The sequence below is a fragment of the Notechis scutatus genome, chromosome 4, assembly GCF_049901735.1.
Source record: "Notechis scutatus isolate UNSWTSFEM ecotype Mainland chromosome 4, rNotScu1.2, whole genome shotgun sequence".
Lineage (NCBI taxonomy): Eukaryota > Metazoa > Chordata > Lepidosauria > Squamata > Elapidae > Notechis > Notechis scutatus.
In genome coordinates, this window is record NC_142012.1 from 163,559,797 (window position 1) to 163,575,135 (window position 15,339).

General features: G+C 40.5%; 1 protein-coding gene across 1 annotated transcript in view; it reads right to left on the reverse strand.

Moving 5' to 3' along the window:
• The window catches only part of LOC113428171 (cytochrome P450 2J5-like), a 135,238-nt gene that overhangs the window by 18,377 nt on the left and 101,522 nt on the right, over window positions 1-15,339 (reverse strand). The window contains exon 6 of the mRNA XM_087962583.1: window positions 1,854-2,014. Within this exon, the coding sequence (XP_087818709.1) occupies window positions 1,854-2,014 (161 nt within the window). The remainder of the gene's footprint in view (window positions 1-1,853; window positions 2,015-15,339) is intronic.

The window sequence follows — 15,339 nt, forward strand, 5'->3', positions numbered from 1 at the left end:
GTTCAACACTTTAATCCAATTAGAAAGTCTCAGGTATGAAAAAGTATACAAAAAAAGGAAGCCACAAAAAAAAAATGGAGGGTAGATAAAAAATGCAGGAGAGGGAGAGAGAGAAAAAGAAAAAGCCTATTCCCTTAAAAAGAAGAAGAAGAAGAAGAAGAAGAAGAAGAAGAAGAAGAAGAAGAAGAAGAAGAAGAAGAAGAAGAAGAAGAAGAAGAAGAAGAAGAAGAAGAAGAAGAAGAAGAAGAAGAAGAAAAAAAAAAAACATTAATACTAAGGCTTTTCCTTTAAAATAGAATGTAAAAGTAAAAATTAGGCTCCAAAAGCAAAAAGAAAGACAAAAGCAGGTTCCAAGAGTCCAGAGATCCAAATAACTATTACAAATAATAAGCTGATAAGGAAGGGGTGTGAGGAATAGCCCAACTTAAAAAAGAGAAAAAGAACACACTGCACCTATTTAGTTATCCAAGGCTTTTGTTAATTTTTATAGCTCTCTTCTCTAGAATCTTATCATCTTTTTTCTGTATACTTCAACACCAGACTCCAGCTACTGATAGAAACCCAGAAGAGCACCTGCAATAACACTCTCCCATGCTCTTCCCTCTATCTTATCAGACAGGCTCAAAGTCTTTGAAAAGAAGTCTGAATTCTTTCTCAGCTTTGTCTGGTCGAAAGAGAAAAAAAGAGAAACAATATTTCTAAGCCTCTAGTTGGCAGTGTTACAAAGTTTCCTCTGTTTTCACTTTCCCCCTCCTTTTCCAAACAAATTGGTATAAAAAAAGTTAATTAAAAAGTAAAAAGGGTTTCAAAAAAAAAACAAGGCTAAAAGGGGATATCTAGCCTAAAATATTGTAAAGACAAAAGGGAGAAGAAACAAAAAGGAAAAATAAGATAGAAAAAAAGACCAGTCCAGTTCAAAGTAAAAGAATTGTATAGAGTCCAGCAAAAAAAAAAAATTAATTTGACTCCCCGTTTGAAATCACCGCTTAATTACTTTTGTCTGAGATTTTACAGATTCTTTCTTTTCCTTAGGGTTTAAATCTTAAAGTAAATCTTTAAATCTTAAAGTAAAGAAAAACTTCTCACCAGAGAGGCACACTTTCTCTTTCTATCCTCTTTCGTTTCAGAGCTGTCCCAACTTCAGCAGCTTTAATGGCTGCCTCTTTGCCGCTGGCAAAAAGGGCTTCTCCTGGATCTACCAGGGACTTTACAGTATCCCTGGGATCAACAGGATGTGCTCTTTACATTCACCATCTCTTCGGGATGGTTTAGATCTGTTTGGACTGTCCAGGAGCAAAGATATCAGCAGCAATCTCAGACCTCCAAGATCGCATGCCGTGTCGTCGAGATGCCAGCTCCGCCCCCTAGCATGATTTCTATCAAATGCTGATTCGTTGGTGATGATGAGGACTAGGAACTGTGTGGGAATTTTGAGATACACTCCCAGGATTAATTAACCATTGTCAATATTTAGCATTATTAACCCTACACATTTGGAATATTGAAGTCATGGTGGAATTATGAATAATTCTTAGAAAATATTAAATAATAGTATTTAGAGACTATAAATACAAGGCAGAAAGAAATGTTATTATGTCTAAATGAATTAATGGGGAAATGAGAAATGAATTATGAAAAGAGATTAGCCCTGTTGAAGTTGTGGAAGTTGGAAGATTAGAATTACATATACCTATAAGTATTATCACTGTTCTTGCTGTTTAAAAAAGACTTGACCCAGGAAATGCAATGTTCATAAAATATATTGAAAATAAAAAAAACTTATTTAAAAATAAACTGGTGGAAACATAGTTTGTTTGGGGGGCTTTGTCTCCTCAGTAGAAAACATGACTCACCACATGAAAAAAGTGACCAACGAATTTCAAAATAATTTTAAGAGCTTGAACCAGCTTCTGGAACTCTTCATCTTCTGCAGAAAACTGATGTCCGAAACTCAAAGCACATATGACGTTAGAAACCACATTTAGTACTGAAAATGAAGGGTCAAATGGTTGCCCTGCAAAAGAAGATATTTCATAATGAATCCAGTCTCTTTTGTTAACCTGTTTGTGCTAGAATCAGTATCATACGGCTGGAGTTTTCTCAAGGCAGGAGTTTTATACCATGGATATTCAGTCTATTTTGAAAACTTCCAGTGATAGTGAACCCACAACCATGGAGGTGAGCTATTCTGTTGATTAATTTCTCCTTACTTCTAGGCTGGTTCTCTCTTTGACAAGTTTCTACCCATTACTTTTTGTCTGCAGTCTCGTGCCCTAAAGAATAAGTCAAATGCCTCTTCTTTGTGACAGCCCCTCAACTACTGGAAGACAGTTATCACCTCCGTGCTGATCCTTCTCTTCTATAGACTAGACATACCTCAGTCCCCCATCATATGATTTAACCTCCAGATGTGTTATCATCCTTGTTGACTTCTCTGTACACTTTCCAGGATTAGGCTCAGAGTATGAGCTCCAGGCTTGGCAATTTGGTTGCAAACATTTCATCACTATTTGAAAAGACATCATCAGTGCGTTTCACTTCTTCAAATGTCTTGAAACATCAATGAAAGCAAAAACAACATTGAATACCACCTACATGACAATCAAGCCCACCTCACCTGCTTAAACTTAACCAAAACCCTAGCTGATCTCCTAAAAGCGTCAGATACATTTCCTTGTCTATGTCCATCTTGTTTACCTAAGCTAAACAAACTAAGTAACCTGCCTGACAGAGTTGAAACCATAGAATCATTCATGCACTCAATAGAACGCTTAGTAACACGTTTTGAAACATCTATACAAACAAGCCTAATCTCTCTTGAAAAAAAAATACAGCACAGATAAGTGAATACCTATCAGCTCAAAATCAAATCCCAACTCAACAACCACTACCACAACTATTACCTCAACTACAATCACAACTACAACCAAAAATAACCCACCAAACCACAGCCACAAATAATTACTATCCTTTCAAATAATACCACAAATGACATCTCCTTACTCATCAGAGACATCATGGAACGTGATCAGAAACGTCCAAATGCCTTCTTATTTGGTCTTAAAGACACCAACAAATCTGATGATATCACCAAAGTTCACAATATCATAAGCAACTCCAATACAACAAACATCTCTCCTGAAGGTATCATTGAAATAACCAGAGATGACCCTGAGTTCAAATACAATGATGGCTCGGTGGCCCCAAGATTTTGTAGAGTTGTTTGCAAAAGCGAGTCTAGCAAATGGATATTCATTCATACAATAAATGCCATTGCTAAAACCAATACAACCCCAAACAAACTTTGCTCAGGACCACACTTATCCATACTACAAAGAATCCGCTCCCGTGAACTCCACACAGAATTCAAACAATGTCTAGACAATGGAGAGAAGGATCTATACAATAACTACCGTGCTGATTGTATCAAAAGTAAGTCACACAACCCACAACTCTACATTCAACCCTACCTCATCCAATTCACTATCACTCAAAACTAGGCAAGCCCCTAACTACCTCAATTCCAACTACAACTGGCCTTACATGCAAGCTACTCAATGCAAGAAGCCTTGTAATTAAAATATCTGAATTACTCCTCTTATTAAATATGGCTAAATTTGGCATTATATTTTTCTGTGAAACATGGCTCAACGCATCTCTCCCTGACTCCATTACCACAGTAAGAGACTATCATGTTTACCGATCACATCATGAAATCCGTAGAGGAGGTGGTGTTGCTTTCTTCTATAAAAAGTCCCTACATCTAAAAAACATCCAAGTTACTCAGGAGCTTGCTCTTCCTGAGACCATCGTCTGTGAACTATCCTTAAATATCACATTTCGATTCTTACTATGTTACAGAGCCCCTGATTATGACATAGTACATGTAAACAAGTTAAATTCACTACTAACATTGGCAACCTCCTGCCCACACTCTTGTATCTTTCTTGGTGACTTCAATCTACCCCATATTAACTGGACACGAAATGAATGTAAAACTGAACCAATACATGCAACCTTCTACAATGCTGTAACAAATCTGGGACCTCGATCCCATCTTCTGCAATAGTTTGAATTCAATTTACAGGATACAAATTAAAGAACCCTTTTCCAACAGTGACCACAACATGATTGACTTTTGTCTCAACATACGTCCACACAAAAATCATCATAACAATGTGATCCCCAATTATAACTTCAAAAAGGCAACTATAGACAACGATCTCTCATCCCTTGATTGGCAATTTCTATTCACTGGATGCAATACTGTTGAAGACCATGACAATATATTTTTACTTGAAGTCAAAAGAGTCACCAAACTATATGTACCAATAACAACTCCCAAAACCAGAAAAAAACAAATTACCCATAACAAAAAGGAAGCTTCAATCCAAAAAGAAATCATTTTGGTGGAAAAACAAATCTGGTCACGTTGCTAACTTCAAAAGCTGATACAAAAATGTATGTCACCATATAAAGACTGAATGTACCAATTATCACATTAAACAAGAAGAAAACCTTCTATGGCTCAATTCCACCCGCCCTTTTTACAATTTTGTAAACAGCAAACTAAAAGACTCAAAGTCCATCCCACCCCTGAAAGGACCTAATGGTAAAGACTGCAACAATGACACCATTAAAGCCAACCTCTTTAACACATTCTTTGGCTCAGTATTTGTAAACAGCCCAGTATTTCCTAGTCGAACCACAGACAACTACAATCTAATCTAATCTGATCTGATCTAATACTTATCAATTTTACAGAAGACAATGTTGAAAAAGCACTACGCAATCTAAAACCATCTCTATCTATTGGACTGGACGGAATATGTGCCTACTTCTTTAAAAAGCTATCCACTGCTATAGCCAAACCTCTAAGCATAATCTTTGAAAAATCTTTCAGGACCAGCTCCTTGCCAAACCTATGGTCACAAGCCACAGTCATCCCCATCTTCAAAAAGGGAGACCCCAGCCTAGTTGAAAATTACAGACCAATCTCTTTATGCTGCATCACCTGTAAAGTCACAGAATCAATTATTAACCAATCCATTATCTTCCACTTAGAGACAAACAACTTACTCTCTAATAAACAATTTGGCTTCAGAAAAAATCCTATCCTGTAATCTGCAACTCTTACACTGCAAAAACATATGGACTATACAACTCGATCAGGGCAAAGTAATAGACGCAATTTACATAGACTTATGTAAAGCCTTTGATTCAGTGGTACACGACAAACTACTCCTAAAACTAAAATCTTACGGTATCTCTGGACACCTGCATAACTGGATAGAAGCATTCCTGCCAAACAGACAACAAATGGTCAAAATTGGGAGCGTCCTATCAAATTCTGTACCTGTCAACAGTGGTGTCCCCCAAGGCAGTGTTCTAGGACCAATTCTCTTCATACTTTACATAAATGACCTCTGTGATCATATTAAGAGCAACTGCGTTCTCTTCGCTGATGATGTAAAGCTATTCAACACCACAGACAATACTGCTACCCTTCAAAAAGACCTCAACTATGTATCAGAATGGTCAAACAAATGGCAATTTCAAATCTCAACAAATAAATGCTTTGTCTTACATATTGGCAAAAAAAATCAGAAAATAAAATACAAGCTGAATAGTCAAGACCTTGTTGATGATCCAAACTCTGTCAAGACCTTGGAGTACTCATCTCTAATGATCTAAGGGCTAGAGCCCATTGTAACTACATAGCCAAAAAGGAGTTGTTAACCTAATCCTACGTAGCTTTTTCTCAGGTAATATCACATTACTAACTAGGGCATACAAAACATTTGCTAGACCAATACTTGAATACAGCTCATCAGTCTGGAACCCACATTATGTATCTGATATTAATACATTTGAGCAAGTCCAGAAATATTTCACAAGAAGAGTTCTCCACTCCTCTACTCATTGCAGAATACCTTGTGCCACCAGACTTGAAATTCTAGACATAGACAACCTTGAACTACGCCACTGTCAGTCCGATCTAAGTATAGTACATAAAATTATATATTGCAATGTCCTAACTGTCAATGAATACTTCAGCTTCAACCATAACAATACAAGAGCACACAATAGATACATACTCAAGGTAAACCGCACCAAACTTGATTGCAGGAAATACGACTTCAGCAACAGAGTGATCAACCTGACTCTGTGGTTTCTTCCCCAAACCCCAAAAACTTTAACCTTAAATTGTCTACTATTGACCTCACCCCTTTCCTGAGAGGTTTGTAGGGGGTTGTGCATAAGCGCACCAATGTGCCTACCGTCCCTGTCCTATTGTTTCTTTTTTTCTTATATGTATTCATTTCATGTATTCATAACCATGCTTATACCTATTATCTTATCACTTGACAAAATAAAATAAATAAAATAATAGTCAGCCTTATCTATTTCTAATAATATTATTGTTCTCTCCTGATTTTTATCTGCCAATGTAAGTCTATGATCAACCTCCTCCACTCTTTTCTCTGTTTGTTCAGCTTTCTCTTCCACTTTCTGGATGTGTTGTTCATTTTTAGCCATTTTTTGTTGGAAGTTTTCTATTTTATCCTCTACATTACCTATTCTTTCTTTAAGATCTTCATGTATAACTTGGAGAAGGGCTGCATCTCTGCCTGCATTGTGTTCATCTTTTATTGTTGAAGCATCACGTCCTGCGATATTTGACCTGCTGGGCTAGATGCCACTGATGATGCTGCTGAGGCTGGCGCAGATGTTATTTCTCCATTTTATGATGCTTTAGTTGTAATTTAGTTGAAACTACAAAACCTAACCCTTACGTTGCCCAGTAAAATATGCTCAAATAGTTTATTCATCATGATATCATGTCTGGAGGACAGCTTTTGCCTGATGGACCTAATATCTGCCACCAATTATAATTGCCAACAGCCTGTCCTCCATTTTCAGATCATGCACCATTTCTTGTGAGGTGAACTAACTCTATAATTAAGTGTCACAATGAATTGAGGTGAAATAATCAGGTGGAAGCTCATATTACCATAGGGATTATAATTCCTAAGCAACCCAACACTTACGTTCCCCAGTAAAAAGTGCTCAAATGCTTTATTTATCTTTCATGATAGTTTTTCAGATTAACAGAGTTGGAAAGGACCTTGTAGGTCAGCTAGTCCAACACCCCACCCCCCAAGCAGGAGAACCTACAATATTACAACAGGCTCTAACAAAATAAGTATCTTTGTCTTTTTAGAAGGTAAGCCTTGCAGGATGGAGGTGGACACAGGATCTGCACTTTCTATCATCTCCTGGGCAACGCTAAAGAAGATGCATCCTAGAATGTCCAAGAAGAAGCTCCTGAGCTGCCACCTGACTCTGCGTGATTACCAGGGCAAGACCATCCCTGTCCTCAGGAAAGGCAAGTTTTTAGTCCAATTCCAAAACTTCAAAGGCCACTTGCCCTTAGTGGTGGTAGATGGTGCCCTCCCTACCTTGCTAGGACTAGACTGGTTCCCTGCTCTTGGCCTCAGCATAACTGGCATCCACGCTGTTTCAACCTCTGAAGTAGACACCCTATTCAGAGACTATTCTGATGTATTTAGCGAAGATTTAGGGTGTTACTCTGGTACCCCTATTTCATTCAATGTAGACCCACAGGCAACTCCCATCTGCCTTAAACCACGTAGGGTACCTTTTGCTATCCTTCCCAAATTAGATTTAGAGCTAGATAAATTACTAAAGCAAGGGGTATTAGAACCAGTAGATTTTGCAAGATGGGAGACCCCCATAGTCACCCCACTTAAGAAAGATGGCGGCGTGAGAATCTGCGCTGACTACAAGACTTCCCTCAATAGATTCCTACAAATCAGCGCCTACCCTGTCATCCAACATCTCTTACACACCTTCAAGCCTGGGACTATTTTTGCAAAGTTAGATATGTCCCAGGCCTACCAACAGTTCCCTGTAGATGACCAAACTGCAGAATTACAAACCCTAGTCACCCATAGGGGTGCATTTAAGTGCAAGCGTCTCCAGTTTGGCATAAGTGTAGCCCCTGGGATTTTTCAATCCCTTATGGAGAGGCTTCTCCAAGGACTCCCAGGCATAGTTCCCTATTTTGGCGACATTTTGATTTCAGCTAGGGATAAAACACAACTAGTCAGAGCAGTCCTAGACCGTTTTAGGCAGCATGGCCTTAAACTTAAAAGGGACAAGTGCACCATCGCCACTAAGCAAGTTGACTTTCTAGGCTACAGAATTGATGCCTCTGGTATTCACCCAATTGAGTCCAAAGTCAGGGCTATCCACGAGGCACCCACACCTACCAACAAGACTGAGCTCCAAGCCTTCTTAGGGCTTCTAAATTTCTATGCTGCATTCCTTCCACATAAAGCATCCATAGCAGAACCTCTGCACAGACTTTTAGATAAACAATCCCCCTGGCATTGGGGACCAAGGGAAGCCCATGCTTTCAAATCCGTCAAGTCCTTGCTCACATCTAATGCAGTTTTAATTCAATTCAATCAGCAGGGGCCCTTAGTCCTGGCTGCAGACGCATCCCCCTTTGGTTTAGGGGCTGTCCTGAGCCACAGGCTCCCCAATGGCTCTGAGGCACCAATTGCCTTCTTCTCAAGAACCTTCTCTGCAGCAGAACGAAACTATAGCCAAATTGATAAAGAGGCCTTGGCTGCCGTTGCTACTGTCAAGAAGTTTCACGAATTCCTTTATGGTCACTACTTTGAACTTATAACAGATCATAAGCCACTTTTAGGCCTTTTGTCAGGGGATAAGCAAACCCCACAGGTCCTATCCCCAAGGATGACCAGGTGGACTCTGTTCCTGGCCGCCTATTCATACAAGCTGGTGCATCGCCCGGGGAAGAACCTGTGCCATGCAGATGCCCTCAGTCGTTGCCCTCTACCAGTGCCAGTCGAAGACCCCGCACCCATCCACGCCATTTTTGAGGTCAACGAACGCAATCTGCCTATCACAGCTGAGGACATTGCCACTCACTCCAGAAGGGACAAGGTAATCGCCCAAGTCCTGGACTGGGTGGGAAGGGGGTGGCCTGCAATTCAGTACACCAGTGAGTTCTTGCCATTCAAGATTAGCAGGCAAGAGTTGTCATCCCTACAGGGTTGTTTGCTGTGGGGGACAAGGGTGGTCATCCCTGCTAAACTACAAGAGCCAATCTTAAAGGTCCTGTACGAAGGCCACCCAGGCATCGTGAGGATGAAGGCTCTGGCCCACAGCTACGTGTGGTGGCCAGGCATGGATGCCCAGATCTCCAGCTGGGTAAGCACGTGCCAGCCATGCCAAGCAACCAGACCAGCACCACCAGCAGCCACTCCTACCCGGTGGGAGGATGCTGGGGCCCCTTGGTCCCAGCTTCACATTGACCTGGCAGGCCCTGTGCACGGGCGGACTTTCCTAGTCATAGTGGACTCTTTCTCCAAATGGATTGACCTGGCTCTGCTTCCTTCCACAACCACGCTGGCTGTCATGAGAGCCCTGACCAGAGTGTTTGTCATCCCTGACACCCTGGTATCCGACAATGGCCCCCAGTTCACCTCTTATGAAGTTTTTGCAGCCAATCTGGGCATCAGGCACATCCTCACGGCCCCATTTCACCCTGCAAGCAACGGGATGGCTGAAAGGGCAGTTAGGTCAGTAAAGGAGGCCTTGGCAAGGTTTGGCCAAATTGATTGGCACTCCAAACTGTCCAGATACCTTCTGACCCAGCATACAACCCCCTGTACCACGACTAACAAATCACCAGCAGAGTTAGTAATGGGCAGGCACCTTAGAACCACCCTGGACAGGTTGCACCCCGATTACACCCCTGGCACCCCTCTGGGTTCTGACAGGCAGGCCAGGGAATTTGCCCTGCATGACCTGGTCTATGCCAGGAATTATGCAGGGGACCCACTATGGGTACCAGGACAAGTTGATTCAGTTACAGGACCTAAGTCCTATAGGATCCTCCTGGACGACGGTCGAATGTGGCACCGACACGTAGACCAGCTGAGGAGGCGTTGGAGAAGGACGGCCGATGATCCCTGTTTCCAGCCAAACGTCCCGGTCTACCCAGCACACACCGAAGGTTCCCAGCCAAGCGAACCGGTCTACCCAGCGAACGCCAAGGGTGCCCAGCTGAGCGAACCGGTCTACCCAGCAAACGCCGAGGGTCCCCAGCCAAACGACCCAGTCTACCCGCCGCACCGAAGGCCATTCCCGAAGCAAGCCGGACGATGGACCCTACCTGGACCGCCAACGGACGCTCGGACAAAGGCACCTGAGGGTCGAACTCACACTCCAGCAGCCTCCAGCACGACTCAGGGGGTGAAGGATTCTGTTCCAGCAGGAGATCCTCCTGAACTAAGGTGATCCAGCCACCTGCGCAGGCGGCTGGCCTATTTGCAGGACTACGCATGCTCCTGGCCAGAAGAAAGGAGTGTTGTATTCACAGAACTGACAGAAGTCCCCACTCTGGTCCGCCGTTCTAGCGGGAGCGCCGATCGCTCCCATTGGCTGATGCCGTTTGACAGCCGGCTATAAAAGGAGCTGTCAAATGGCATCAGCTGTTGCTGCCAGCTGATCTGCCTGTTAGCCCGGGCAGCCGCGGCAACCCTTTATTCTTTGAATAAAGCCTTTACTGTTAGCTCTGGTGTCTGCCTCGTATCTACCTGCCGCTCCACAACAGGTTCTGAATGTATACCAGCAAATCCTTCTCCATTGCTGGTGCTGATAGCAAAGGCATGAAAGGCACAGCTTTAGTTATAATAGATATGAAAAGCTATTGTTGTCTCCAAAAATTCAGGTACAATGAAACACAACAAAAAGATGGAAAGGAAAAAAAACACTCTTTTATTTGTAAAGGTCTACCCAGAAACAGGTTCCAAATGGGCATACCTCTGCTTGGTGTGAACTCCCTTTTTCACAATTTTGAAAAGCATACATTGCCAGGATACCAATCATGGAAATACATATTGTGAATATAAAATGTTCATTAAAAGCAGAGTCTTGCATACATCATCAGGCTCATAGTAAGACTGTTTTAATTAAAATAGTCTTACTATGACCCTGACGATGTATGCAAGATTAGGCCCTGATGATTTATAATTTATTAATATGCCATCCAACTTATAATAAAGGGTGGCTTAGTTCAGCTAAAGCTTGAACCGTGGGGGCGCAGTGGTTAGAATGCAGTATTGGAGGAAAACTCTGTCCACAGCCAGCTGTTTGATTCTGACCGGCTCAAGATTGACTCAGCCTTCCATCCTTCTAAGGTTGGTAAAATGAGGAGCCAAATGGTTGGAGACAGTATGGTGACATAGTAAATCACTCCCAGTGTGTGGTAAATTGCTATGGAGTAATATATAAACCTAAGTGCTATTGCTATTGCTAAAGGTTATAAATGAAAGGTTATAATGTAGGCTAACACTTTAACAATATTACCAACAGCATTTTTCCTAAAAACCTTCCTATGCAAGGATCACCTTTATGGTCAGGCATTCCTGAGCAGGAAACAGATGGTTGCTCAAATTGGCGTTCTTTCTGTTTAGCAAAAGCAAGCACTTAGCACTTAGACTTATATACCTCTTTATAGTATATATATATCTATATATCTAAAAAATATATATCTATATATCTAAAAAATATCCAAGTTACCTCTAAAAAATATCCAAGTTACCCAGGAGCTTGCCCTTCCTGAAACCATCATCTGTGAACTATCCTTAAATATCACAATTCGATTCTTACTATGTTACAGAGCACCTGATTATGACATCGAACATGTAAACAAGCTAAATACACTACTAACATGGGCTACATCCTGCCCATACCCTTTTATCTTTCTTGGAGATTTCAATCTACCTCATATTGACTGGACCCTAAATAATTGTACAACTGAAATCATACACACAACCTTCTACAATGCTATTACAAATCTAGGTCTTGAACAACTAGTAACCAACAACACTAGACTAAACAACTGCCTCGATCTCATCTTCTGAAATAGTTTGAATTTAATTTACGGAATACAAACCAAAGAACCCTTTTCCAGTAGTGACCACAATATGATTGACTTTTGCCTCAACATACGTCCACACAAAAATCACCACAATGATGTCATCCCTAATTGTAACTTCAAAAAAGGCAACTATGATCTTATAGATAACGATCTCTCATCCCTCGATTGGCAATCTCTATTCACTGGATGCAATACTGTTGAAGACCATTACAACATTTTTTTACTTGAAGTCAAAAGAGTCATCAAACTATATGTTCCAACAACAACTCCAAAAACAAAACAAAAAAGCAGATTACCCATAACAATAAGGAAACTTCAATCCAAAAAGAGATCACTCTGGCGGAAAAACAAATCTGGTCACTTTGCTAATTTCAAAAACTGATACAAAAATTTATGCCACCAGATAAAGACCGAATGCACCAATTATCACATTAAACAAGAGGAAAACCTTCTAAGCACCAATTCCACCCGTGCTTTTTACAATTTTGTAAACAACAAACTAAAAGACTCAAGGTCCATCCCTCCCTTGATAGGACCTGATGGTAAAGACTGCAGCGACGACACCATTAAAGCCAACATCTTTAACACATTCTTTGCTCAGTGTTTGTAAACAGTAATGGATCATGCCCAATGTTTCCTAGCCGTACCACAGATAACAACAATGATCTAATACATATCGATTTTACAGTAGACAACGTTGAAAAAGCTCTACGCAATCTAAAACCATCTCTATCTATTGGACCGGATGGAATATGTGCCTACTTCTTAAGAAAGCTATCCACTGCCATAGCCAAACCTCTAAGCATAATCTTTGAAAAATCTTTCAGGACCAGCTCCTTGCCTAACCTATGGTTACAAGCCACAGTCATCCCTATCTTCAAAAAGGGAGACCCAAGCCTAGTTGAAAATTACAGGCCAATCTCCTTATGCTGCGTCACCTGTAAAGTCATGCAATCAATTATTAACCAATCCATCATCCTCCATTTAGAGACAAACAACCTACTCTCCAATAAACAATTTGGTTTCAGAAAAAAACTATCCTGTAATCTGCAACTCTTACACTGCGAAAACATATGGACTACACAACTCGACCAGGGCAAAGCAATAGACGCAATCTACATAGACTTCTGTAAAGCCTTTGATTCAGTGGTACACGACAAACTACTCCTAAAAATAAAATCTTATGGCATCTCTGGACAACTGAATAACTGGATAGAAGCATTCCTGTCAAACAGACAACAAATGGTCAAAATCGGGAACGCCCTATCAAATCCAGTACCTGTCAATAGTGGTGTTCCCCAAGGCAGTGTTCTAGGACCAACTCTCTTCATAATCTACATAAACGACCTTTGTGATCATATCAAGAGCAATTGCGTTCTCTTCGCTGATGATGTAAAGCTGTTCAATACCACAGACAATACTACTACCCTACAAAAAGACCTAGACTATGTATCTGAATGGTCTAACATATGGCAACTTCAAATCTCAACAAATAAATGCTCTGTCTTACATATTGGTAAAAAAATCAGAAAATAAAATACAAGCTGAATAGTCAAGATCTTGTTGATGACCCAAGCTCTGTAAAGGACCTGGGAATACTCACCTCTAATGATCTAAGTGCTAGAGCCCACTGCAACTACATAGCCAAAAAGGCATTAAGAGTTGTTAACCTAATCCTACGTTGCTTTTTCTCTGGTAATATCTCACTACTAACCAGAGCATACAAAACATTTGCTAGACCAATACTCGAATACAGTTCATCAGTCTGGAATCCTTATTACGTATGTGATATTAGCACAATTGAGAAAGTCCAGAAGTATTTCACAAGAAGAGTTCTCCACTCTTCTACTCGTTGTAGAATACCTTATGCCACCAGACTCGAAATTCTAAAACTAGAAAACCTTGAATTACGCCGTCTTCGGTCCGACTTAAGCATGGTATATAAAATCATACATTGCAATGTCCTACCTGTCAATGAATACTTCAGCTTTAACCATAACAACACAAGAGCACACAACAGATACAAACTCAAAGTAAACCGCACCAAACTTGATTGCAGGAAATACGACTTCAGCAATAGAGTGGTCAATGTCTGGAATACTCTACCCGACTCTGTAGTCTCTTCCCCAAACCCCAAAAACTTTAACCTTAGACTGTCTACTATTGACCTCACCCCTTTCCTAAGAGGTCTGTAGGGGGCGTGCATAAAGCGCACCAACGTGCCTACCGTCCCTGTCCTATTGTTTCTCTTATTCTATTATTTTTCTTATATGTACCCATTTCATATATTCACAACTATGTATACACTTGTACTTATTATCTTGTAAACAATTGACAAATCAAATAAATAAATAAATAAATAAATAAAAATAGTGCTTTTATACTCCTCTGTAATGGTTTATGGAGCCAGCATATTGCCCCAACAATCTGGTCCTCATTTTACCGACCTCAGAAGAATGGAACGCTGAATCAACCACGAGCTGGTCAGAATCGAACTGCTGGCAGTGAGCCTGCAATACTGCATTCTAACCACTGCACCACCACGGCTCATAAACAGATTTAACAAAACAGTTTGACCAATAGCTAACCACACCAACAGATTCAAAGCACTATCCCCAAAAGCTGTTCCTATGTATGAAATAATAATATGCTAAATAATAAGCAATACTAGAAGATACCAAGATTCAACAGGCAAATATGTTTCATCCATCACAAATCTTCTTTCAAATTTCCTTGCTGATGGGCTATATTCTGGAGAAGTTATCATTATTCCCAAAGTACTATTATACTTGGTCTCACCTACAGGTCAGCGTGTATGTTTGGGAGAGCAACTGGCAAGAACTGAGATCTTCATCTTTCTGACCAATCTGTTGAAGGCCTTCAGCTTCCAGCTGCCTCAAGGAGTGAAAGAACTCAATGAAACCCCTATTGTAAAAATGGCAGTGCATCCACACCCTTATAAACTGTGTGCTATTCCCACAAAGGCTTAAACCTAAACACCACAAAAAAACATAAAACTAAATAGAGAATAGCTATTCAGTATGATAAATGTTTCATATGTATACTTATTTGTTTAATTTTTTTTGCTTCTATTTACTCAATTACTGAAACTTCTTCAACCTATGGCTGGGTTCATACAACATACCTAACAAGGTCAACTAAATACTAGGAGGATGTTTGTGAAAAATGTGCTAACTAAGATTATCATGCTTTTTGTTTCCTTTTGGGTGCCAATAAAATATAATACTTTCCATTTATTTTTAGTATCTTTTTTATTTTTATTAAATTTCTCCTATGGACCTTGTTCCCCAGATAGATTTTATAGATAGAACAAA